This window comes from Leptopilina heterotoma, unplaced genomic scaffold (assembly GCF_015476425.1).
Source record: "Leptopilina heterotoma isolate Lh14 unplaced genomic scaffold, ASM1547642v1 Lhet_33, whole genome shotgun sequence".
NCBI classification, from domain to species: domain Eukaryota; kingdom Metazoa; phylum Arthropoda; class Insecta; order Hymenoptera; family Figitidae; genus Leptopilina; species Leptopilina heterotoma.
In genome coordinates, this window is record NW_025111022.1 from 1,094,997 (window position 1) to 1,122,544 (window position 27,548).

At 23.3% G+C, this 27,548-nt stretch overlaps 1 protein-coding gene across 2 annotated transcripts in view; it reads left to right on the plus strand.

Annotated features, from left to right (window-relative positions):
- Positions 1 to 23,742, plus strand: part of LOC122505017 (3-hydroxyisobutyryl-CoA hydrolase, mitochondrial-like) — a 39,462-nt gene extending 15,720 nt beyond the window's left edge. Inside the window, exons 1-7 of one of the 2 annotated variants that reach the window (XM_043616423.1) lie at positions 20,457 to 20,536; positions 21,222 to 21,368; positions 21,463 to 21,704; positions 22,200 to 22,441; positions 22,756 to 22,975; positions 23,071 to 23,252; positions 23,577 to 23,742. In XM_043616423.1, coding sequence (XP_043472358.1) covers positions 20,534 to 20,536; positions 21,222 to 21,368; positions 21,463 to 21,704; positions 22,200 to 22,441; positions 22,756 to 22,975; positions 23,071 to 23,252; positions 23,577 to 23,707 — 1,167 coding nt within the window. In that variant the 5' untranslated portion in view covers positions 20,457 to 20,533 and the 3' untranslated portion in view covers positions 23,708 to 23,742. Of the gene's footprint in view, positions 1 to 20,456; positions 20,537 to 21,221; positions 21,369 to 21,462; positions 21,705 to 22,199; positions 22,442 to 22,755; positions 22,976 to 23,070; positions 23,253 to 23,576 lie in introns of those variants that run through there. The other variant, XM_043616422.1, reaches the window with a different exon arrangement.
- The last annotated feature ends 3,806 nt before the right edge of the window (positions 23,743 to 27,548 follow it).

A 27,548-nucleotide genomic window follows, 5' to 3' on the forward strand; every position in this document is an offset into this window, starting at 1 on the left:
TCTCAATCATTTTCAATATCTACTATTTTATAATAAAATTTTTCAAAAGATTTCAATTATTTAAAAAAAGTGTTGATAAAATTTAAAGCAAACATTACATTATTTTCAAAAAATAATAAAATTTTTTACCGAGATTCAATTATTTTCCATGAATAATAAAACTTATCATAGAATTCCAATTATTTTTAATACAATTATTTTAATCGAATTCCTCGAAAAATGTAATTATTCTTGAAAATTTTATTCAAATTCGACAAAAAAATTATATTATTTAGAAATTTGTTGATAAAATTATTAAAAATTTTGAAATTATTATTTCAATTTTAAAAAATATTCATTTATTCAATAAATTATTTATTTTTGCATTTAAATAATTCAATTCTTGTAAAGAATTTTTATTAAATTCTTTTTAAATAATTAAAGTCCTGTGAAGAATTTTATTATTTATGAAAATAGTTCAATTCTTGCAACGAATTTTAATTAAATTTTTTTTCAAAAAATTGAAATCCTGTAAAGAATTGTATTATTTATGAAAATAATTGAATTCTTGCAACGCATTTTATTACATTTTTTTTAAATAATTGAATTCATTTAAGAAATTTTATTGAAATAGTAGATTTTGAAAATATTTTAATTTCAGCAAAGAGTTACATTATTTGTGAAATTGAATTGAATTCTTGCAAAAAATTTTTGAAAATAATTACATTTTTTAAGAAATTAATTTAAAATTTTATTAAAAATAATTGGAATCCTATGAAGAATTTTATTATTTATGAAAATAATTAAATTCATGTGAAAAATTTTATTACTTGTAAAAATAATTAAATTCTTGGGAAGGATTTTATTAAAATTTTTGTAAATAGTACAATTTTTTTTGGAAAATTTTATATAAATTTAAATTATTACAACATGAAGATATTAATAACTCCGAGTCGAAGAGTGATCGATATCTTCATGTTTTGTAATAATATTCTTATAATTTGTTGAATTTCATAGAGATTTGAATTTGAAATTTTTTTTGAAAATCTGAATTCCTATGGAATAATAATAATGATTAAATTTTTATTTAAAAAAGAATTTATTAATGTTTTGAAATAATTTTACAATTAAGAAAATTAGTAATTAAATGTAATAGAAAATTTTTTTGAGTATCTAATCATTTTAAAAGCAAAAAATATTAGACTCTAATCATAATAGAAATGTTAAAATAATATTAAAATACAAAAATTGTAGAATTTCCACGGAATCTCCACGGAAGTTCAATGGAATTTTTCGACGTGGGAAATATAAAAATTAAATTAAAAATAAAATGAGACAAGAGTAGAAACAAAATTAAATAAAAGATAAAATACAAACGCTGGAATAAAAATGCAAAAATAACAATTCGAGAAAAAAAATGAATTTCACATGTGCAAATTTATTAGTCTCGAACAAACGTTATTATTAAATTTTCATGTTTTTAATTTTCAATAAATACCAATCAAAGTCATTAAAATATCATCTATATACGAGGGAAAATTAATTTTTCATTTAGCACACACATATATATATGAGTAATTAGAAGTCATAAGTGAATAGAACGTGCAAATGAATGTTCCAGGATAAAGAGCATAAATCAAGCGTTATTTTACGATCGCCATCTGATTCCTCTCCTATATTGTCTATACTATATGTACATATATATATTTATAAATATATACGTAATATTTTCTCAGATTGATAATATAATGTCGAATGCGCCAATTTGCGATGAAAATTAACATGCACACGCGTGATTGCTATTTTCCAAAGAAATAAAGGCGCAGTATATAGACGAATCACGGATGTAAAGCCTGTTCGATGAGCAGACAGTAATTTTCCACACCATCATTCTTTTGTAAAATTAATAGCAGTTATATATGTATATATATAGAAAAACAATCATTTATATATTTAACGCGCGAAGAATATAATTTCCCCTTTTTGTGAGAAAATTTACTCTCAACATTTATTTTTATAATATATTTTTTTTGACAGAAATAAATTTTTTTTGGTGGACATAAAGTTTTAATTTAAACCAAATAGAATGTATTTATTTATTACAAGTTTAACGGGTTATACCCTTGATTTATAGTAAATAAATTTTGTATTTAAATGTTAAACAAATAAAACTTTTCACTAAATGTGAAAATCAAATTTTCGGCTAAAAAAAAAATGCTTGACATAGAAATTGAAACTGTGAAATAAAATTTATCATACTGCTTTTACTTTGACAGATTTTTTTTTCATCTTCATTTTCACTTTCATAGATTTTTTGTCGCCTTCATTTTTAATTTAATAGAGTTTTTTATTTTTATTGTTACTGCAAGTAAAAGTGTAATTAAAAAAAATCTATCAAAGTGAAAATGAAAGTGAAAATAAAAATCTAACAAAATTAAAATAATAATAAAAATATTTTTATTTTCAATTTCACTTTGATATAGAAAGTGAAAATAAACTGCAAGTTTTTTAATGACAGTAATTATTTCTTAATTAAATTTAAAATAGAAGTTAAGAATTATTTTTTAACGAATTTTCCATGTTCAGTTATGAATATTGGAAAATTACTGATATGAAAATAGTTGAATAAAATTTAGGTGAAATTAAAATTTTGAATACAAAATATTAGAAAAAGAACTTTTTTACCAGACTTCATCACTATTTTTTAGTAAAATTCACCTAGAGAAAAATTATATTTGAACCAAATATAATATATTTGAATGAAATAAAAGTGTATTTGTCTCAGACCCTCTACTAACTTTTTTATTTGTTTTAAATAAAAATTTTATTCGGCACAAGAAAACATTTTTTTGCACTAAATTTATTAACCAAACAATTTTATTTAAATCAAATTAATTTTATTTAAATCTAATAAAATTTCTTTGAAACAAATAAATTAAAATTATTTTGTAACAAACATTTTAGGTAATTAACAAATAATTGTTAAAACTAATTAACTAAATTACTTTAATAAATAATATTTTTTTCATATTCCAGGAAAACATTTTAGTAAAATAAAAATTCTTTATCTTCTAAGAATAATTGATAAATTGTTAGATGTGTAGAATAATTCAAGTTTAAATTAAAGTTAATTAAAAAATTAAAAAGAATTTAAATTATTATACATTAATTTATTTAAATATTATTATTTTTTAAGTTTTCCAGGAAAACATTTTATCCAAAAAATTTTTTTTTTTAATTTAATCTGTTATTATTAATTTTTCCTCCTTATTTAAAAAATAATAAATTAATATTATTATTGATAAAATTTAACTCAAAATAAAAAAATTATTCAGCCAAATAATTGTTAAAACTAAATAAATTTAACAAATAATTTTTTTTTCATAGTCCAGGAAAACATTCTAGTAAATTAAAAATTCTTTATCTTCTAAGAATTATTTTTTTTTATGTTTAAGAAAACCCAAAATTGAAATTTTGTGCAATGTTAGCAAAGCAGTTATAAATTTTGTAAATTTTGATTTTTAATAAAATTAATTTTTCTTACGTAAATTAAAAAAAATTTTTTATAATTTTTATTTTATAATCATAATTTTTGTAAAGTTTTCAGTTTTTTTTAAATATTTGAAATATATTTTCTGATTACACATGTGCACCCATTTATATTACTAGGCATTATTGTTAATTATCAATTGACACCGGAACGAAAAACTACACGCGCGCATTTTTTTAGCTAGTAACAAAAAAAATTTATTTAAAATAAATAAATAAAACAAAAAATATATAAAAATTTTATTTATGCTAAATAATAATTTTATTTGAAAAAAATAAATAATTTACTATGCTCTGCGACAAATATACTTTTACTTGACTCAAAGAAATTACAGATTTGGCTAAAATAAAATTTTTCTTTGGGTGTAGTTAGTTTTTAAAATTTAGTAGTACTCACTAATTTTGAATTAGTAAAAATGGTTACTAATTTTAATCAGTGATTGACATTTTGCTTCTTAATTAGTAAATTTTACTAATGAATACTAATGTCTAGTAATTTGTTATTATTTTATCATTTTACTAATATTAAAAATAGTGTTTTATTATTTTATTAATTATTTTATTATTATTATTTTATTATTATTTTACTAATAAATAGTTATTTCTACTAATTTATTTTACAATTTGCTTTTGAATTAGTAAATTTGACTAAATTTAGTACCTATTTACTAATTCGAAAGAAAAATGTCAGGTAATAATTTAAATTAGTAAACACTTTTAATAATTCAAAATTAAAGTGTGGTAAACTTGAAATTAGTAGAAGTAGTAGTATTTAAATTCGTAGTAGTTGTTGTAGTCATTTTTTAACCAAAATTTTAGAAAATAGTTAAAATAAATTATCAAAAAAATTTTTTTCTAATTGTGAATTATTCACCATCTAATTTAGATTTTCGAAAAAATATAATAAAATTGCATCGTACCTTGTGAAAATTTCGCATTAAAATTGACAATCAAGCGTGATAATTATCAACATACCTCATAAAATAAAAGTTTCAACAAGTTTTTCACAATCGATTATTATTATTATATTTTCATCTTCAATTTCTTTTTTAAAGTAAAGTTAACACCTTCGGCGTTTAAGTTAATAGTCGTTAAAATGCCAAAGATGATGACTCGCAGTTGAATTACACTAAAAGGCTATATAAAAGTCCACAGGTATACATAGAGAAATTTTTCAATGACGGATAATCAGAAATTTTTAATGATTTAATACTATTATGGTGAAAATCAAATAGAAACATTTTATATCATCTCTTATTAATCATTTTACGGCTAATTGTTGATTATAATTTAATTACGAATTAATTACCAATGGATCCAATTTAAAAAGAATCATTTAATCAACAATCGTTGGAAAAAAACCTTTTATAGTCACTTAATTCTTTTTTTTTCTTTTTTTTAGAATAGAAAACTCTCTATTCTAAATGCGTGTGATTATTTTCATAATTGATCAAAGAAAATTTATGAAAATCGGTAATATGAATAAAAACAAGGTATAAAATATTTTTATTGGCTAGTGAATAACGGGAAGATACTAAAAAGTGAAATTAAATTTTGAAATTCAAATTGTTTTTTTTAAATTATGACTTTTATGAATAAAATTACGAATTAAAAATTAAAAATTGACTGACGAAATTGAATTAAAAATTTCGTTCTTTTATTCTTCGAGACAAAAAAAAAAAAAGAAATAATGAGTTCAAAGAAATTTGTTTCAGGTGCTAAAGAATTATAAGATCTATAAATTCGATTTGTATAGCCTAACAATAATTATATTGCTCGAGAGCAAAAGTTGCCAACTCAGAATTCGCGAGATATGGTTCAACAAGTTTTGCTCTCTGAGAACAGTTTTAAACAGTTTCATTCTTGGAGGGCAACAAAACCGATTGCGTTTCCTGAATCGGAAAACGTATGCGCTCCCAGCTTTAAATTATAAATCAAGAGATAAGACTCTCTCTCTCTCTCTTTCTCTCTTTATTGGACCTCTCTGTCTCTCTCTGTTTCGTTTTCATACACAGAAACACAAACGCTGAAAGAGTAAAAAGTAAAGTTCGTGAAGGCTTTTAAGCTCGTACATCATTGAGAGTTACGCCTCCTGTATTTGCTTAGTCGTGCTTGGGAGGCGCGGATAAGGCCGAGATGAAACAATTAATAATCAGGATGAGGCCACGAAACACCATCCCGGGCCAGATGGTCGTCCAAGTTACTCTCATGATATTTCTCTTTATGCTGTTAACAAGTTTCTCTTATTGTTTGCTCGCTCGATAAATTCCCCTTTCAACTTTTCACTCTTGAGATTTTTTTTCCTCCCCCCACCCACAGAGATCGATATTGATTTTTCAAAGTCAATTATAGCATGCGGCTATTTATATGTTAATAATTGTTTATTAATTATTTCATTCAACGTCTTCAGGAAAAAAATTTTCCACTTCGAATTCTTATTTTTTTTACTATTATTTACTTCAGGAAGTTAATTTGGGACTTTAGCAGTAAAGAACGTTTAATTACATTATTGTTGAATAATATATTGTTATTATTGATACATTAACTTTTTTATGTTCCAAAGACGATTAAAATTCATGAAATTTTTTCCATATAATTATGTGTTAATACAAATACTGTATTTTATTAACGTTTTTATACATATTGCATTTGTTTAAACAATTTATGATCGCAAAATCATATAATTTTCAAATAAACAGAGAGATTAGCAAATTTTTGACAACTTTTTACCTTCTTTTAGTTTTGCTTGGTATTAAATTAATAAATTAAAGGCAATATTTACATTGAAATATTATTTAAACAATTTTTACACAAATTAATAATTTGTTTAAAAATTGTAATCACATAAGTTTTAGTAAATTGCAAAATTAGGAAAAAACTGCAACTTTCTAGGTGCATTCTGTATAAAGTTGGTAAAAAAATAAAAAATAAAAAAATAGTTTAAATAATAATTCAATTTTTATTCTTTATCTGTGATCATTCAAGGTTTAGTAAATTGCAAAATTAAGAAAAAACTGCGAATTTCTGTTTCAGGATTGCCACAAAAATTTAATTTTGTTTTTCCCTGACTTTTCCCTGATTCCCAAACAAAATTTTCACTTTTTCCTTAACCCTGAAGAATATTCTGATTCACTCCAAAAATTATTAGATACTCAAAAAAATGTTCTATTACATTTATTTACAAATTTCTTTAATTCTAAAATTATTCGAAAACACTAATAACTTCTTTTTTAAATAAATATTTAATCATTATTATTTTTCTATAGGAATTAAGATTTTCAAATTTAAATCTTTTAAAATTCAATAGCTTATTAGAATATTATTGTAAAACATGAAGAAATCGATCACTCCGAGTCGAAGACTCGGAAGACTCTATTTTTATATTTTATAATAAATTTAAAATGAGAACATAATTGAATTCTTGCAAAAAATTTTTGCAAAAAATTTTGTTAAAGAATTGAATTCCTATGAAAAAATTTATTTGTAAAAATAATTGAATTCTGGAGAAAAATATTATTATTTATAAAAATAATTAATTTCTTGTGAAGAATGTTATTCAAATTTTTGAAAATAATTAAATTTCTCAGAATTTTTGAAAACTTTTTGAAAATAATTAAATTCCATCGATAAATTTCATTAAAAAATTAAAAATAATTTAAATCTGACGAGCAATTAAAAAAATTTTTTTTTCAAATAATTGAATTCCTTTGAAAATGATTATTTTTGAAAAGAATTGAATTCTTGGGAAAAATTTTATTAAAAATTTCTTAAATAATTGATTTGCTTCGAAGAAATTTATTTTTTACGAAAATAATTGAATTATTTCGAAGATTTTTGCAAACATTTTTGACAATAATTGTATTCCTAGGAAGAATGTTATATTTTACGAAAATAATTGTATTCCATGATCAATTACTTTATTATAATTTTTCAAATTTTTATAAAGCATTTTATCAAAATTTTTAAAAATAATTAAATTATCGAGACAAATTTTATTATTTATGAAAATAATTGATTTCTTGTGAAGTACTTTATTCCAATTTTTTTTTAATAATTGAATTTTTAAGAAGAATTGTATTAAAAATAATTGAATTGCATAGGAAAATTTTATTAAAATTGCAATTTTATTAACTAAATCTTGTAAAGAATTTTGTTAACATTTTTTTTAATAATACAACTTTAAAAAGGATTTTATTTTAATTATTCGAAATAATTAAATTTCTCAGAACTATTTTCTTTTCAATTCTCTAAATATATTTAAATTCTTTCGAGAAACCTCATTAGAAAATTGAAAATAATTGAATTGGTTTGAAGAAATTTATAAAAAATTGGTAATTAATTGAATTCCTGTGAAACTTTTATTAAAGTATTGTTTAAATATTTGAATTCTTTTGGAAAATTATATTAAAATAGTAGATATTAAAAATGAATGAAATGAGGAAAGTTTTTGAAAATAATTGAAATTTTACCAAGAATTTTATTAAATTTTTTGAAAATAATTGAATTTCAGAGAAGAATTTTATTATTTATAAAGTGAATTGAAATTTTGACAAGAATTTTTAAAAATTTTTGAACATAATTGAATTTATGCGAAGAAGTTTATAACATTTCAAAATAATTAAATTTCTGGAATCAATTGTTCTTAATCAATTTTTCAAGAATTAAGTTATTTAATATTTAATTAAGTTATTGAAAAGGAAATTATTGTCATAGAAGTAGAAAAAATTGAAGGTCTTGTATTATAATTCTTGTCGATTTCATAGTTTATGAGGCAAAGAAGAAAGACTCCAAAATTCTGAATTTTCTTAGAAATTCTAAAAATTAAATTTTTTTCAGTAGATATCTAAATATTTATTTGATAATACACAAGTAATCCGTTATTTGAATCAAATAAATTTTTTCTCAGTGTAGAATTTTATTCTCCAATATAATTAAAAAAAATTGTCTATCTTACAAAAAAGAAATTCTTGAAATGTTTATAAATAATTGAATTTCAGGTTTTAAATTATTTTTAGAGTGCAAAAGACAAAATCAAAATCAAGCTAAAAATTTGAATTCTTAAATCAAAATTCTGACTGAAAAACAAGGAAAAACAAAACCAAATTTTTCTGTCAATCCTGATTTATTAGGAAAAAATTTCTCTTAAAAATTGAAAAAATAATTGAATTTTGACGTTATTAATTTTATCTTGAAAAAATTTTTGTTCTTTTAATTGATAATAATTATAAACGTGAACTTCACTGAAGTAAAGTTTTTGGAAAATTTGCATCAGCAATTTTCAGAAATAATTAAAGTTCAGAAGTTTTTAACTTTTAAATTGTAAAGTTTCGTTAATATTAATTTCTGTAAAAAATACTAATAATAATAATTAAAGAAAATATGAATATTTCAAATAAATTTACAATTGAAAACATTCACAATACAATGTTTACAAATAAAATGAATGTATTAGAAACTTTTGATAATATCATTTTTAGAGTAAATCTTAGAATATTCTTTAGGATCAGGGAAAAAGTCAAAATTCTGTCTCGAAGTAAGGAAAAAGCAAAATTAAATTCTGTTTAATAACACAGAAGAAAATTTAAATTTCTTACAGAGAATAAATTTCGCCGTTACTAAAAATGATTCTTAATTTTTAATTCTCAAAGAATACGGGTCAAAAGTACACTTTTCACTTTATATAGTCTCTCTCTCTCTCTCTTTCTTGAATGGAAATTCTGCCTCTTTGAGACTTAAAAGGCGTGAAAATAAAACCCTCTTTTAGACGCATTATTCAAAAGGGAGGCGATTGAATCAATTGTTTTGCGGTGTGTGCGAATTTCAATTACAAATTGCAACACCAAATATCTACCCGAGTGTCATGTGCATAGTGTGGGTACTGCTTTATATTATTCGTTCGACAAAATGCGACGGGACAATGGAACAATAAAGACTGCCTCGATAAAAATCATCTCATAAATCTTAAGGTGATCTAGTTTACGCCGCGTAAATACTTCATCCGGCTTCCCTTGAACTGATGTCATTTTATCTCTAATCTGTTTTTTTTCTCTCTCTCTCTTTCTTTCTTCGCTTAATTCAATCACAAAAACAGGAAAAAAAACAATACATGCAATTTATGTTGCCAAAATAAATAAAAAACAAAAAATGCAACCGATTTACGTACAGAAAAGAAAATTCAGAAGAAATTATTTTTACGAAATTAATTTCGAAATTATTTTCGACATTAATTTTATAAACATTTTTTCTCTTTATTTTTAAAAAAACTTTGAATTTTATTAAAACAGTTGAAATTAAGAAATAGAATTATTGATGCAAATTTTTTCCTTATGAAAATTGAGAATTTTCTACAAAAATATTAAGAAACGGAAGTATCTAATGTTTTTCTTCTCAAAAGAAAAAAATGAGTTTGTAAACAATATTGTTATTGAGAAATAAAAGTTATGCATAAAATAAGTATATTTCCTACTTCTTGATCAAAATTTTTTAACAATTAACAATTCTCTAGTATTTTTTATAAATAAAATGGAAAATAATTTGCATAATAATTTAGATCAGTCGAACGAAATTTGTTATAGAAAAAAGCATATACAAATATAAACGAAATGGGTATATTTTTTATTTGTTAATCATAATTTTTTTTAAATTTTCTAATTTGTAATATTATTTTATTATAAATCATAAAAATATACCTGCATATTTTCGATTTGTCAAACAATATTTTTTAAGGAAAAAAAAACAAAAGCATACACGGAAACTAACTTTAAACTGCGGACAGAATGAATGAAAGAATACGGAGATGAATATAGTTAATTAATTTAGAAAGCAATTTTAAAAAGAAAATAGTTTTACGAAAAAATGATTTTTATGATCTTTATTATTGTGCATTATAGAATAATGTTTTAGATGTTCTGAAAGTTGCCCTCTCTTTCTCTTTGGATGAGAGCAATAAGGCGGCTCAAGCAAAGAGCGAACTGGCGTACCGAATTGATGCACACGAAACGGCATGTCCGGAATGTTATAATCGCGAACCTTTGAACCCGCAAACTCAAGACTCCCACACCCCAAGATTCCTTCAAAACAAAAAAAAAAGAGGAAAAAAAAATTAAGCCCGTTTTCCACCTTTAAAATTGCTCATGCGAGGATTCTTTCTGGACCGATACTTACATTTAAGGATCCACGAATTTATAATCTTCCGCGCTCCATATACGTATATTCGATTGCGTGCCAGCTACCGAAAAATCAACCCTCCACTTTATTATGCAATCAAAAAATAACGAGTGAAAAATTTTTAAATTTAAATCTTCTTCAATTTTCGAATTCAAAAAAAAAAAAAAATGTTCTGCAACAGTAAATAAATAATTACATGCAGAAATATTATTCTGATGGGCAAATTTTTTAAAAAATTTATTTTCTAATCCAGCTGAAAAAGTTCTAAAATATTTGACTTGAAATCACTCTATGTAATGCAGCTTAAACCTTTAAGGACGGGACGGACACGTTTTGGAAACAATTTTTGATGATAATTTTCTAGGAGACAAGATTTTTTAAAATATTCAAAATAATCAGAAAAAAAAATAATTCAAAAATAATTCAGAATCTTCACTCAGAATTTAGGAAAACAAATCAAAAACCAAAAATTTCGGGCCATTAACTAAAATAATCTTCGTATTTCATTCTTACATTAATGTCCACACTTTGAAGTTAGTTTTTGTGTATGCATTTGTTTCTGTTTTTTCTTTAAAAATATTGTTTGACAAATCGAAAACAGACAGGTATTTTTTCACGACTTATAATAAAATAATATTTTAAATTAAAAAAAATGAAGAGTTTAAAAAAAAATTATTAACAAATAAATTTTGATTATTACATGCTTTTTCCATAACAAATTTCGTTTGACTACTCTAAATTATAAAAAAATTTTCTCCTTTTGATTTATAAAAAATAGAAAATTGTTAATTGTAAAAAAATTATGATTAAGAAATAGGAAATAAATCATCATTTTATGCATAATTTTTATTTCTCAATAACAATATTGTTCACAAACTGATTCTTTTCTTTGGGAAAGAAAACATTACATGTTCCCATTCCTTAATATTTCTGTAGAATATTCTCAATTTTCATAAGGAAATAATTTGCATATTTTTATTTGTTAATTACAATTGCTTTAATAAAATTATTCAAAATTTTTTAAAAATAAAGGAAAAAAAGTTTTATAAATTCTATTTGTCAATTACAAATTTTAATTCAAAATAAGCTTGAAACTTTTTAAATTTTTAGGAACAAAAATTTTTTTAAAAAAATTAAATTCCATCGAGAAATTTCATTAAAAAATTGAAAATAATTAAAATCTGACAAGCAATTAAAAAAAAATTTGTTTTAATAATTGAATTCCTTTGAAAATGTTTATTTTTGAAAATAATTAAATTCTTGGGAAAAATTTTATTAAAATTTCTTAAATAATTGATTTTCTTCGAAGAATTTGATTTTTACAAAAATAATTAAATTGTTTCGAAGATTTTTACAAACATTTTTGACAATAATTGAATTCCTAAGAAGAATTTTATATTTTACGAAAATAATTGTATTCTATGATGAATTTTATTATAATTTTTCAAATTTACATAAAGCATTTTATCAAATTTTTTTAAATAATTGAATCTTCGAGGAAAATTTTATTATTTATGAAAATAATTGATTTCTTGCGAAGAACTTTATTCCAATTTTTTTTTAATAATCGTATTCTGAAGAAGAATTGTATTGAAAATAATTGAATTGTATAGGAACATTTTATTAAAATTGCAATTTTCTTAACTAAATCTTGTAAAGAATTTTGTCAACATTTTTTTAAATAATAGAATTTTTAAAAGAATTTTATTTAAATTTTTCGAAATAATTGAATTGCTCAGAACTATTTTTTTCAATTCTCTGAATATATTTGAATTCTTTCGAGAAACTTCATTAGAAAATTAAAAATAATTGAATTTGGTTCGAAGAAATGTATAATTAAAACTGGTAAGTAATTGAATTCCTGTGAAACTATTATTAAAATTTTGTTTAAATAATTGAATTCTTTTGGAAAATTATATTAAAATAGTAGATACCAATTAAAAATAATTGAAATGAGGAAAATTTTTGAAAATAATTGAAATTTTGCTAAGAATTTTATTAAATTTTTTTGAAAATAATTGAATTTCGGAGAAGAATTTTATTATTTATAAAGATAATTGAAATTTTGACAAGAATTTTTTAAAATTTTGGAACATAATTGAATTTATGCGAAAAAGTTTATCACCTTTGAAAATATTTGAATTTCTGTAATCAGTTGTTCTTAAAATTTCAAATTGAAATTTTGAAGTAAAAGAAATTTTTAAGTAAAATTATTCATGAAATAATTTATAAATAATAATTTTATGATAGTTTTTCAAGAATTAAGTTATTTAATATTTAATTAAGTTATTTAAAAAGAAATTATTATAGTTTATGAGGCAAACAAAAAAGACTCCAAAATTCCGAATTTTCTTATAAATTCTAAAAATTTAATTTTTTTCAGTACTTTTAATAAAAATCCCTGACTTTTCCCTGTGGCAACCCTGTTGGAACAAATGCTCAAATTTAGTTAAATATTGTTACTCGGTGGTTTTCGGGGTCGCTGATTACGAATCTGAACTTAGTTTTCAAAAATTCAAAATGGCGGATCCAATATGGCGGAAGATTTTCCAAAACTAACTTATTGAGGAGTTTTTGGGGCCGTTGAATATAAAATTCTCGGACGTTTTCCTGATTAATTCTACTTGCCCTGACTTTTCCCTGAATTCTCTGACCTGTAGGTACCTGTAGGTACCGTTCTTGATGAGAACGGTTTACAAATCTAAATAGAGGAAACGAAACGAAAACAAAATTCTAAATACCTAAAGGGAATAAAACAGAATTCAAATTAAAAAATTTGAATAAAAGAAATAAAATACAAATAGAAATCTAAATAGAGGGTTTTTTCTAAATGCCGACTGAGGAATGATCATCATCATCATCATCATCATCTCGAACAGGTGTCTCATGCGTTGGCGATTTTCTCCCAGTGATCAAAGGACTATGAAGGTAGACGTTGCACTAAACACGTCATGCCATCTTTCAATCCCAGAGAATGGTAGCCGTACAGCATCTGCAAGGGCATATTCCGCATTATCGAATCGTACCTAAAGGTGTAAATCACTAGATGCGTAGGCACATGGCACACTACTCTTTTTATCGTCAACTCTCTCTCTGCATTCTTCCTCCTTTCTTTTTCCTTTCCAATCACACAATTTTCCATCCTCATTCCTCCTTTCAACCCTTTATCTCTCTCCTCTCTCTCTTTAGTCTTTCTCTCTTGGTTTCACTCGATTCCTCCCCGGTTCAACCTCCCCCTTATGTTTCTTATTGCCGCGGACCATCTCAAGTTGCTGGGACACGGCATCAGTTGCCTGACAAGGCGTATAATTAATCCTTAATGACGCTGGCATAAATCCATCCCGGTAAGCCGTTCGCTCGTACAAGAAGAACTTTACTAGCAAAATCAGCGCCAGCTTTGTCGCTGTCGTCCATTTTCCCAGTTATTTATGCGCCCGTCAGAATCATATACGAATGAATTGGCCTATGGAGGAGAAAAAAAAGATGGTTTTACCTCGCACAGCATCTTTTGAATCGTTCTCAGAGTGCTGAAAATGAAAATGATTTCTGTCGCCTGCCTCTCGATATGTATATAAAATTACCTCCATCATGAACATATATATATGAAACCGGAGAAACGGTTATAATTGAAATTTTCTTATTCCGAAAGTTGTCACTATACTCTTTTTTTTTCCCCCAGCTAATAATAATACGAGAGGAGATAACGGTGTGCGAGCAAGACTCTATTGCCATTTTTCTCGAATACGTCACATTAACATACTTGAAAGATGACCTTGAAATATGACACAGGTCATGAGGTTGATGCGACAATAAAATTGTCTAATTAAACCAAGAATGTTGAATTTTATATCGGTTAATACTTCCCTCATCGCGCATAGAAAACTGATTTATCGAAGTTGACTGTAATATTTTTCTCCTGACATATTTTAGAAAAAAATGATTGATTCATTCTCCAGAGACGCGCGCAATGTTGAATTTTTAAAGAGTCTAAAAATAAATTGATGTTCATAATAAAAAGTTTTTACTCTTTCTAATTATTTTGTAACAAAATATAAAATAAATATTTGTATTATAATATTATAATATATTGTATTATATATTATTATATTTATCCTTTATTTCATCCAATTATTATTATATGTTCCCTAAATCAGCATTTAATCCTTTTTTTTTTGTACAAAATAATAAAAATTGTTCGAAAGAGAAAAAAGAATGTGTATAGGTATACATGTTGGTGCAATTTCATGCAAACAATCATTGGAAAGACTCTCTCACGGATTGAGAATCTGGTTCGTAAACCTTGACTCCTAGTGACCGGATCAAACTCAGTAATATTTATCGATAAAGTAACGTTAATTATCCAATGTGGTTTACCAGCTTGTTGTTAAAAGATCTACTCTCGAGTTTACGATCCAATTACGGATGCGAAGGAGGCGCGTTACTTTAAATTTCATTTTACTGCACAATTAAAAATTCAATTTACTGTTCTCGTTTCAGTGATTCTCAACTTTTTTTCCAATCATTTTCCCTCTTGACTTCTTTTCATCCTTTTTTTCTTTAATTATAAATGTTTTTTTTTACTAAATTATCAAACAATTTTTAAACAACAACAACATTAAACAATAATAATAATATGAAAGTTTTTCAATAAAACTTATTCAAAGAAACAAATTGATCCTAAGGGATTTTGAAATTAAATTCACAAAAATTCTTAAGAAATATTAAGAATTATCCAATAGTAAAATATAAAATCATTATATGATCAAAATCATCTTGCTCCAGATGAGGAGAATCATAATTTCGATCCTCAAAGAAGAAAATTTAAGGAAGATTACTTTTTTAAGAAAGGATTAAAATGACTTAAAATCAAAAAGAAAGTGAATCTTTTCATAATCTTTTTTTGAATCATTCGAATAAACCTCTCGAATGTTACATACAGATGGGACAAAAAGAATTCTTATACAAGAATCAGCGGCAGTTCATGATATGCGGTTAAAAAGAAAAGAAGAGCGCGAGAGTCATCGCAAACGCACCCATAAGGACCGTTGCTCTAGACTCACGTACATCCTTAATGCCAAATGTACCATCCATTTTCTTACCATATAAGTTTCTATCAAAAACCCGGATCGTAATCCAGAAATCTTCCTCTTTCACTATGATGACCCCTTGAGAAAATATTCCCGGTGAAACTTCACGTACTTCCTTTCTGCCATTGAGAAAATAAAGGATATGCCCTCAACGACATTTATACATATAGTATGCCGATAAAATTACACAAGAATCATATAGAGATAATTTTCGAAAAGAACTAACTTTCTTTGTCCTTATTATGCATTTTCTAACCTGTCGCTAATTTTCTATACTTATGTCAACTATATACACGCAATTATTTTTAAGTATAACTGAAAGTAAACAACTGTGCAATTGTTTTCAGTGTAAAAATCATGTCTTCTATTGAGACCCATTTGGGCTAAAAACAAATTAACAAATTTCGAAAACAAAGAGGGTGTCAGTTTCATTAAATAAAATTTAATGTCAATTTAATATTATTAGTAAAATTGTGATAAAGAAATTAAATTAAATAACATAATAATATATAGTTATAATAAAATATACCCAGTGTCCACGTTCTAGAACTGTTCTAGAACAGTTAATGGAAATAAAGAACAGTTCTAGAACGGTTCCAGAATTGTTCCAGTAGGTGCACACTGGGTAATAATGTAATATATAATTAAATCAAAAATAGAAAAGATTTAAGTATAGAAAATATGCTAAAATAGGTGCTAAATATTCTTAATGTCCGAATAAATTTCTTTCGCTGCTTTAATACTTTGTTATTGCAGTGTTAAAAAAAATTTGTTCAAATTCACAGTGAAGATAATAATAATCTTCCTTAATCATAATAAGGAAATGAAGAGAGCAGAGTTGAGAGGTTAAAATAATAATGATTCATCGTAAATGAATATTGAAATATCGGAGATAAAATGTTTAGATGCTATAAATACAAGTATAATGAATATGAATTGATGACGAACGCACTTTCGTCTACATGTTTAATGTATCCAATAATTAAAATACAATTAGCCGTTGCACACGTGAGGCACAGGTCAATAAATCAACGAAGAGGTCGAGTCCTGCCCTTCTTTAGAATCCGGGGCTTATTGTGCGAGCCTTTCCCCCCTTTTCATACAATGCGCGTATATATAGATAAGTTTTTCTTTTACTCGCGCGAAAGACTATCATCAAAGCGCGGAGTCCTTTTTTCCCGATTTTCTTTAACTCAAGAGTATGGCAAACAAATCTCAAATTCTAATTATAAATATATTTATTTTCCTCTTCTTCCTTATTTTTTTCTAACTTCCAGTTTATTTACAATTACGGACCAATTACTGACAAAAATATAACCAGTCCGAGTCAAATAAGAGAACATTTTACTTAAAACCAAAAATTAAATTTTGCATAACTATAAAACATGAAGATATCGATAACTCCGAGTTCGGAGTGATTCGACTCGGAGTTATCGATTTCTTCATGTTTTATAATAATTAAAGATGACCGAGTGATAAAATTATTATCAATTCAATTATTATTTTCAAGAAATTTTAACAAAAATTCTTCTTTAAATCAATTATTTTTATTAATTTTCAAAAAAGTTCTTTGACAATTTTCAAATCCATTTCTTTACAATATTCAATTTTACTAAATTTCAATTATTCGTAAATTCTTTAATTAAATATATATTACAAAATAAAAACTTAAAATAATATAAAAAAATCCGAAATTCAACTTTCTCAAAAATATTAATTTCAAAATTCAATTATTTCTAAAACTCCACGCTAAATTGCTTTTCATATTCAATTATTATTTAAAATTTTAATTGAAATTCATTTTTAAATCAATTTTTATTAAAGTTCTACTACAATTCAATTATTTATCTACAAAAGTAAATAATTTATTAAATAATTCAATGTTTCTTAAAATTCAATTCCCATAAAGAATTTTATCAACATAATTGAATTTTTGCTAAGAATTTTAATAAACTTTTCAAGGATAATTACATTTTTCGAGGAATTTGATTAAAACGGTATTAATAAATTAATTAAAATTCTACGATGAGTTTTATAGTTTTATTATTTGTGAAAATAATTAAATTCCGAAGAAGAATTTTATTATTTTTGAACAATATTTAATTTTTGCGAAGAGTATTATTACTCTTGAAAATAATTGAATTTCTGCAATAATTTGTAACTTTTCCAAAATTATATTTTTTTTCGTGTTTTTAACTAAAATTCTTCTCTAAAAGCATTATTTTTATTTTTTAATAATTTTTTAATTTTCAAATTCATTTGTTTACAAATCCAATTTTTAAAAATTTCAATTATTCGTAAACTCTTCAATTAAATATGTATTAGAAAATAAAAATATTAAATAATTCCAAAAAAAATTTGCAATTAAACTTTCTCAAAAAAATTAATTCCACAGAACTGGTAGTTAAAAATATAAAAATTCACCCTATATTGCTTTTAATATTCAATTCTAATATAAAATTTCAACTGAAATTCATTTTTAAATCAATTTTTATTAAAAAATTCTACTAGAATTGAAATATTTTAATACAAAAAGAAATAATTTATTGAATTATTGAATGTTTCTTAACATTCAATTATCGTCAAGAATTTTATAAAAAAGATTTTTAAATAATTAAATTCTCTTGATGAATTTTGATAAAATTTTTAAGAATAATTAAATTTTTCTAGAAATTCGATTAAAATTGTGTTAAAAATAATTGAAATTCAGCAATGAATTTTATTATATTTATGAAAATAATTGAATTACAAAAACAAATTTTATTATTTACGAAAATAATTGAATCCCTGTGAAGTTTTTATTATTTTATGAAAGTAATTAAATGTTTGCGTAGAATTTTATTAATTTTTATTAAATTATTGAATTCTTTTTAAAAATTTTATTAAAATAGTAGATATTGAAAATAATTGAAAAGAGGAAAATTTTTGAAAATATAATTGAAATTTTACCAACAATTTTATTTATCAAAATTTTTGAAAACAATTGAATTTCAGAGAAGAATTTTATTATTTTTAAAAATAATTGAAATTTCCAGGAGAATTTTAAAAAATTCTTGAACATAATTTAATTTCTGCGAAGAATTTTATTACCTTTGAAAATAATTGAAATTTCTGCATTTATTTGTAATTTCTCTAAAATTCTCCAAATTATATCGTACAATTTACGAACTTTTCGTTCTTTTTCAATCAAAAAAATTACGGACTTTACGGACCTTTTTTCAAAAATCTTATTTTTACGGACTTTAACCAAAGTTACGGGATTTACGGACCTAGTTCGAGTCCTGAGGATTTTTGTAATGCTAAAGATATGAAAAATAAAAGAAAAAGCAGGAAACTAAGAATTAATAGAAAAAAATTTAAATTAAAAATTAAGAAATAAAAACTATAAATGAAGAATAAAAGAAAGAGAGGAATAAAAAAAGAAAAGAAAAAAATCGAAATTTTTAGAAAAAAATAATGAAACAAACAAAAGGAAATAAGAAAATTGACACTTTTCAGAAAAAAATAACGAAGAGATGGAAAAATAAATAAAAAATAAGAAGAAAAGAAGCAAAGAAGAGAAGAATTTTACGTTCATTAGAAAAAATAGCGAATAGAAAAATAAAAGAAGAAGCAAAATAAAGAAGAAAATCGTCATATTTCTGAAAAAAATAACGAAGAGATAAGATATAAAAGAATATTAGAAAAAAATCGACACTTTTCAGAAAAAACAATGAAGAGATAAAAAAAGAAGAAACAAAAAGAAAATCGAGGTTCTTTAAAAAAAGATGAGGTGCAAAAAAAATAAGGGAAGAGGAAAAATTAGTCTTTGAAGATGCACATAAGTTGTAAAATAAAATGATGAGAGATGGTTCTTGAGAGCATATATGAAAGATGTTAAAAGAAGAAGGATCTGTAGGCGAACTATGCTGGGTATCCAGGATGAAGGTTGGGCACCAAGTTAACCAGCCACCCGTGTATTCAGTCTATATCCTGAGAACAATCAGACCTACCAACTAAATGCGTGGGCAACATCGCAAAAAGTACATTCCGAGAAACATTCCCATTATCTATGTTATCACTTCTAATCAGGCGAAAGAGCAAGTTTCAACATTTTTTTTATATCTTTCAAAAAAAATTTTCAAACAGAAAAAATAATGTAAATAATAGTGTAATTATACTATTATTAGTATTGTTAAGATTGTTTTATAATTTATATATTACAATTTATACTTATTATTTGCAACTTGTAAAGTATTAGACAGTCAAATTAATTTTAATTGCCACGTGGAAAATGTGAACATTACATTAAAATTTTACTCTTTTAATTCTAAATTAATTTAAATTGTTTGTAATCTAATTATATTTATCAAAAAAATATTATAATAAAAAATAATATGAACGATTATAATAATACTAATAATACAAAAAAAAATTGTTACGAAAACTACAATTCAACTGATTTTTTATTATCTCTCATGGTCGGTTATTGCCTCATAAATAAAATATTATCAAAACTTGCATATAATTAACAAAATTTTGCATGTATATCTACTTGCGAAAGAAGAAAATAGAATACTTTATTTTCTAGTTAAAATTCAAAGTGCTTTAGTATTGTACATACAACTTTTTCTTTTTTCCTCAATAAACTCATTCGGCAAAAATAATTTTCAAGAAATATTAAATTTTTCAGAAATTCTGAATAAAAATTAAATAAATACAAATTTTGATTTTGTTAAATTAATTTAAAATTTAAAATTAATTTCTTTAATATGGTAAGTGAATATTAATACAGGTGATACAAATTTTTAGTGTGAACATTGTATTACAATGTGAATATACTCTCGAATTTTATTTAAACCAACTGTAATAATTTATTTGAGTTAAATAAAAGTATATTTGTCTCAGAGCCAACTAGGTTATTTATTTGTTTTACATAAAAATTTCATTCGATATAAAGAAAACGTTTATTTAAACCAAATAAAATTTTTTTTAAACCAAAAAAACGTTTATTTGAACCAAATAAAATTTATTTGAAACAAATAAAAAGTCCAGTTGGCTCTGAGTCAAATATATCTTTTTCCTGAGTGCAAACTTTACTTACAATAAACTTTATAATTTTTTTTTATAATTACCCATAATTAATATATTTACTGCTTATAATCATTAAATTAATTTGATCATTTATTGTTAATTTTACACTGAAAAAAATTTATTTGATTCAAATAACTGATTACTTGTCTGTAATCAAATAACTATTTACTTGAATCGAATAAAATTTTTTTAGGTGCACAACAAAAAATACTACAATAAAGTAAATAAAAAAATTCAATGAGTTGATCAATAATTATATAAATAATATTATAAATTGTTATAAGTAAAATAAAATATAATTAAAATGATAAAAAATTCTATAATATACATAGAAATCATAAATTTAATTCGAATTTATTATTCTAGTTGAAAAATATAATCGCAAAATTACCAATGAAATATGTGGATACGAGAAAAATTCTAATTAGATCCGAACCTTTTTGTTCAACTGTGACAGCAAATCCCGGCGAGAGGAAATATGATTCCGCTCAAAGCTATATTAAAAAAAAAGATGTGAGTATTTGAATTTTTTTGAATATTTTCAAATAATAATAAATGTTAATTATTTATTTGCAAAATAAATTAAAAATTATGGTTTCATTATTAGATTGGAAATATGGGAATTATTTATCTCAATAGACCTGGTAAACTTAATTCAATGAATTGGTCAATGGCAATTTATATGTACAAAATACTTGAAGAGTGGGAAAATTGTAAAACTCATGTTATTTGGCAAAGTAATGTAAAAAATATATTTTCTGCTGGCGGTGACGTTAGAGCACTTCATTTTGTGAATGGATTGGACACAGGCACAAGATTTGGAATAGAAGTGACAAAATTTTTTCACAGGTAATTTTCAAATTAAAAAAGAATTTAAAAAATTTTTTTAATAAAGAAAAGAAGTACTATAAAAAAAATTTATTTGATTCAAATAGAAATTACAAAATCTATCAATCGATTACTTGATTATTATCAATTAAATAATTTTTATTTGACTCAATAAAATGGCATTTGCTTCGGTTATTTTGAATCAAATAATATTTTTTTTCAGTGAAAGAAAGTAAAACAAAAAAAAAAAAAAAGAAACAAAAAAATTAAGAAAATAAAACAAAATATAAAATAAAAAAAATAAAATATAAAATAAAAAAATAAAATAAAACAAAGTAAAAAAGAAAATAAAAGAATAAAGAATAAACAAAATATAGAAAAGAAAATAAATAAATTTTTAAAAAAGTAAATTAGAAAAGTAAAATAAAAAAAATAATAAAAAAAGAGAAGCAAAAAAAGGTACTGTAGTTTTTTTTTTTAAATAAAAAAACGAGCTTTAAGGAGAATTATTTTTAGATTATGTTATTTTGTCGCTAATTATCAAAAGCCATTTATTACAATTATGGATGGTCTTTCTTTTGGTGGAGTAAGTGGAATTGCTATCAACAGTAAATTTACAGTAGCAACCGAAAATACAATGTACGCTACTCCAGAAACATCAATTGGCTCTACGCCTGATGTTGGTAATATTTATAAATTATCAAAATTAGATAAAAATCTAGGCTTGTATCTTGGCCTCACTGGAGCTAAATTAAAAGGTAAGAATATTTTAGTTTATTTTTCTTTCTAAAATTCACATAGCAAAATAATAATGAAAACAAAAGTTTAAATACACAACATTAAAATAGAAACGAAAATAATTTAAATAAATAAAATTGAAATATAAAAACGAAAATAATTAAAATAAATAAATCCCTCTCTTTTAATTAAAATAAATAAAATTTAAATAAAAGCAAACATAATTAAAATAAAATGTAAAATAACAACATAAACAAATAAAATAAAAATAAAAACTCAACAGTAATAAATTAATTTCGAACATAAAATATTTTTTGATATACGCTCTTTTCAGGAAGTGACGTTTATTTGGCTGGCATAACAACCCACTTTATTCCCTCCAGTCGAATACATTTATTAACGAAAGAATTAACAGAATCAAATGGCTCAGATATTAGTGAAATTTTAAAACAGCATCACATGAAAAATTTGCCTAATCAATCTAGTATGGAGCCGTACGCAGAAAAAATCAATCACTGCTTTTCAGCTCCGACAGTTGAAGAAATAATTGATAGGTATCGTATATTTCATAACTATCAATAAGTGAATAAAAAGTGCTTTTACAAACACACAGTTCTATTGTAATTTTCTACAAATAAATATTGATTAGATTGAAGAACGATAATTCAGATTGGAGTAAAAATGTGGTAAAAACAATCATGGCAAATTCACCAACAGCTTTAAAAATGACTAAACAAGCTTTTGATATTTCCTCCGAAAAAAATTTCCCAGATTGTTTAAAAATGGAATTTGGTTTAACGTACGCTGCAATGCATACTGACTTTGGCGAAGGTGAGAAACAATTTCAGTATTTAATTAAAGAGTAGAAACTCTTTTCACTTTTTACCCCATAAAAATCGTAAATTAAAATTTTTTTTTCAAATTTTCAACTGCTACTTGAAAGTTTAGTTATAAAGCTTCGAAATTCTTGTCAGACTTCAGAAATTTAATTAATTAATAGCTAATTAATTAATTTTCGAAATAAGTAAATTGAAGTTAAATAAAATAATATACAATGATTATTGTAATATTTATAATAAATAAGTAAAAAAAACAAATCAGTAAAATAAATAAATGAAAATAGTAAATAAATAATAATAAATAATTTACTCTTAGGTATTCGCGCACGATTAATTGACAAGGATAACAAACCAAATTGGCAGCCAAAAACTTTAAATGCAGTTACAGAAGATTACATTAATCAACTATTTTCCATGGTTCCCAATTATGATCAACTCGAACTGTAATTTTCTTAAATAATAAAAGTAAAATAAAAATTCAATTTTTTAAACTTCTTTTATGTTATCAATAAATTTTCCAATAGCAATAACGTAGAAAATGTGAAACAAATTAAAAAAGAAAAGTAATTAAATTAAAAATTGTATAAATTATAAACTGTGCAAATTATAAATTGTGTAAATTATAAATTGTGCAAATTATAAATTGTGTAAATTATAAATTCTATAGGTTCTAAATTATACCTAAACTGATCAAAAATAATTCAGTCACCAAATAAAAAATATTTCCTAATAAATACTACAAGGAAGAAATTAAAAATAAAATATATGACATTAAGCATTATGAAATCTAAATGCAAGATAAAAAATTTGCGAAGAAAATAAATTAGTAAATAGTGAAAAAAAGAAATTAAGAAAAAAACAAAACAAAAATGTCGTTGAGAATAATGGGCTAGTTTTGTGGTCTAGTGCATTTCAGTGAGGATCCAATTGAAACTACAGTAGCGGTCGAGGGAAAATTCACTCTGAACTGTCGTCATGAGAAAACAGGAGATATTACCCAAAACCCACAGTTTAAATTAGAAGCAGCGTATAAACTACAAATTGAGCTGGCAAATTGCATCGTGGTATACTTGCTACTCGCTCATTGGCTCAATTTTCCAACAAGTCCTCACCATCCGGAAGCATTCGAATTTTTCTTTTTCATCTCTTTTCCTCATACTTTATTACACTTTTTTTTTCTCATTTTTCTCACGTTTTCATATAAAACACCAAGTTTTCTCTTTGTTATTAACTTTTGTCTGTTGTATGTTTTGTTACATTAGACAAATTTCTTTTAGATCAATTTGCGAACGTTTTGTAACAACTTCAATATACTTTATAAAACTAAAACTTTATAAAATTATAATTTATAATTTTTTTACTACTGATTAAAACTCAGAATTTGGCATTCTATCTGCAACTATCAACAATCCAATAAATTCCAACTGTATATACTTCAGGGCTCGAACCAGTGAAATTATTTAAAAATACAGACTTTACGGACTAAAAATGAAAAATTATGGACTAATTACTGCGACAAAAATATAACCAGTCCGAGTCAAATAAGAGAACATTTTACTTAAAACTTAAAAAATAAATTTTGCATAATGATAAAACATGAAGAAATCGATCACTCCGAGTCTTCGACTCGGAGTGATCGCTTTCCTCATGTTTTCTAATAATTAAAGATGACCGAGAGATAAAATCATTATCAATTCAATTATTATTTTCAAGAATTTTTAACTAAAATTCATCTTTAAATCAATTATTTTTAATAATTTTCGAAACACTTCTTTGACAAATTACAAATCCATTTGTTTATAATATTCAATTTTAGGATGTATAAAATATAAGATTTCAACTAAAATTCATTTTTAAATCAATTTTTAAATAATTAAATTCTTTCGACCAATTTTAATAAAAAAATTTTAGAGTAATTACATTTTTCAAGAAATTTGATTAAAATTGTATTGAAAATAATTGAAATTCTGCGATTTTCAATTTTAATTTTAAACTTCTTCAAAATTCAATTATTTGGGTGATTCTTCTGAAAGTGACATTTTTGATGTCTCGATTAATTTTATAAAATCTACTCACTAATAATTGTTAATTATTTTCATAATAAAAATTTAGCACTTACTTTTCATTAAAAAAAAGAAATTAAACAATTTTATTCTACTGAATTTATACAAGAGCTAAAATAATTTCATCTCCGAAGCCTTTTTTGCATGTCTCCAATAGGACTTCTATAAGAAAACTAAATTTCTATGCTTTTTTCCAACTGTTAGAAATTTTTTTGAAAATATTGTCAGAAAGTACAATGTTTTTCTGTCATAACGTATTTTTTTTTAAATTTTAAGACCTCTGTTTTATATATGATAAAAATATTAAAACTTTGTCTTCGGTTTTAGGTTAAAATTACCTCACGATGATTAATGATATTTTTGTACATTAAAAGTATTCTTAATAAAATTTTAATGCATAATTTAATAAAGTTGAGAATCTGATGTTTAATTTGCCCATATATTATTTGTGAAAAGGAGAGGAATTATTCCTTCTATAAATAGTCAAATTTTACTTATTGTCCCGAGCAAAAATTCAATTTCATCTCCGAAGCCTTGCTCTTTATTAAATAATTGAATATACGAATAACTTTGACGAAATATTTTTTACTATAATATAAAATTACGTTGTGAAATTTGTATATTTTATTAAAAAATATATTTTAATTCCGCCCTAATGTGAATAAATGTGAAAAAAATTTATTTTTCATCTCCGAAGCTTTCATCTCCGAAGCCTTTTCCTTGAAATGGGCAAATTTTTCTTTTGTTTTTAGTATTTACCTGCATTAAATTGAAAATATTAACCTAAATAACTATCAAATTAATATATTATTTATTATTAAAATATGCAGATTATTATTTTTTAAACAGTGTAATTGTATTATGAATTAAGTGGATGATATTAGTGTATATATTTAATAAAAAAATCTAACGCGAAACAAATATAACCAATCAATTGATGCAACGCAAAGACAATCTTTTAAAAGAAGAAAAACTTTAATATTTTGAACAATTAATTTTGCGCAACTTGAATTCTTACTCCTGAGTACGAAATAAAGTAAGTTCAATAGAAAAAACCATATTATTTAAAAAAAAAATAAGTTAAAAAATCGAACTTCAAAAGTAGCACTTTCAGAAGAATCACCCATTTCTAAAAATTCAGGCTCTAATGCTTTTAATATTTAATGATAATATAAAATTTCAACTGAAATTCGATTTTAAATCAATTTCTCTCTATAAGCATTATTATTAATAATTTTTGAAAAAGTTCTTTGAGAATTTTCAAATTCATTTGTTTACAATTCAATTTTACAAAATTACAATTTTTCGTAAATTCTTCAATTAAATATGTATTAGAAAATAAAAACTTGAAATAATTTAAAAAAAAAATCCGCAATTAAACTTTCTCAAAAAAAATTAATTCCTAAGAATTGTTAGTTAAAAATATGAAAAATTCAAATATTCAAAGATTTTAATTTGAAACCTTCTCAAAATTCAATTATTTCTAAAAATTCACGCTCTAATGCTTTTAAAATTCAATGATATTATAAAATTTTAACTAAAATTCGTTTTTAAATTAATTTTTATTAAAAATTCTACTAGAATTCAATTCACATACAAAAATAAATAATTTTTTGAATAATTAAATGTTTCTTAAAATTGAATTTCCATAACGAATCGATATCAACAAATTTTCAAATAATTGAATTCTATCAAAGAATTTTAATAACATTTTTAAGAATAATTACATTTGTCGAGAAATTCGATTAAAATTAAATTAAAAATAATTGAAATTCTGCGATGAGTTTTATTATTTGCGAAAATAATTGAATCCCTAAGAAAAATTTTATAACTTTTGAACAATATTTAATTTTTGCGAAGAATATTATTACTCTTGAAAACAATTGAATTTTTTGCAATAATTTGTAACTTTTATAAAATTAAATTTTTTTTCGTGGTTTTAACTAAAATTCTTCTATAAATGCATTCTTTTTAATAATTTTTGAAAAAGTTCTTTAAGAATTTTTAAATTTATTTGTTAATAATTCAATTTAACAAAATTTCAATTATTCGTAAATTCTTCAATTAAATATGTATTAGAAGATAAAAACTTGAAATAATTTCAAAAAAAAAAATTCCGCAAAATTAAAGTTTTTCAAAAATAAAATTAATTCCAGAGAATTGTTAGTTGAAAATATGAAAAATTCAGATTTTCAAAGATTTTAATTTAAAAGTTAAAACCTTTT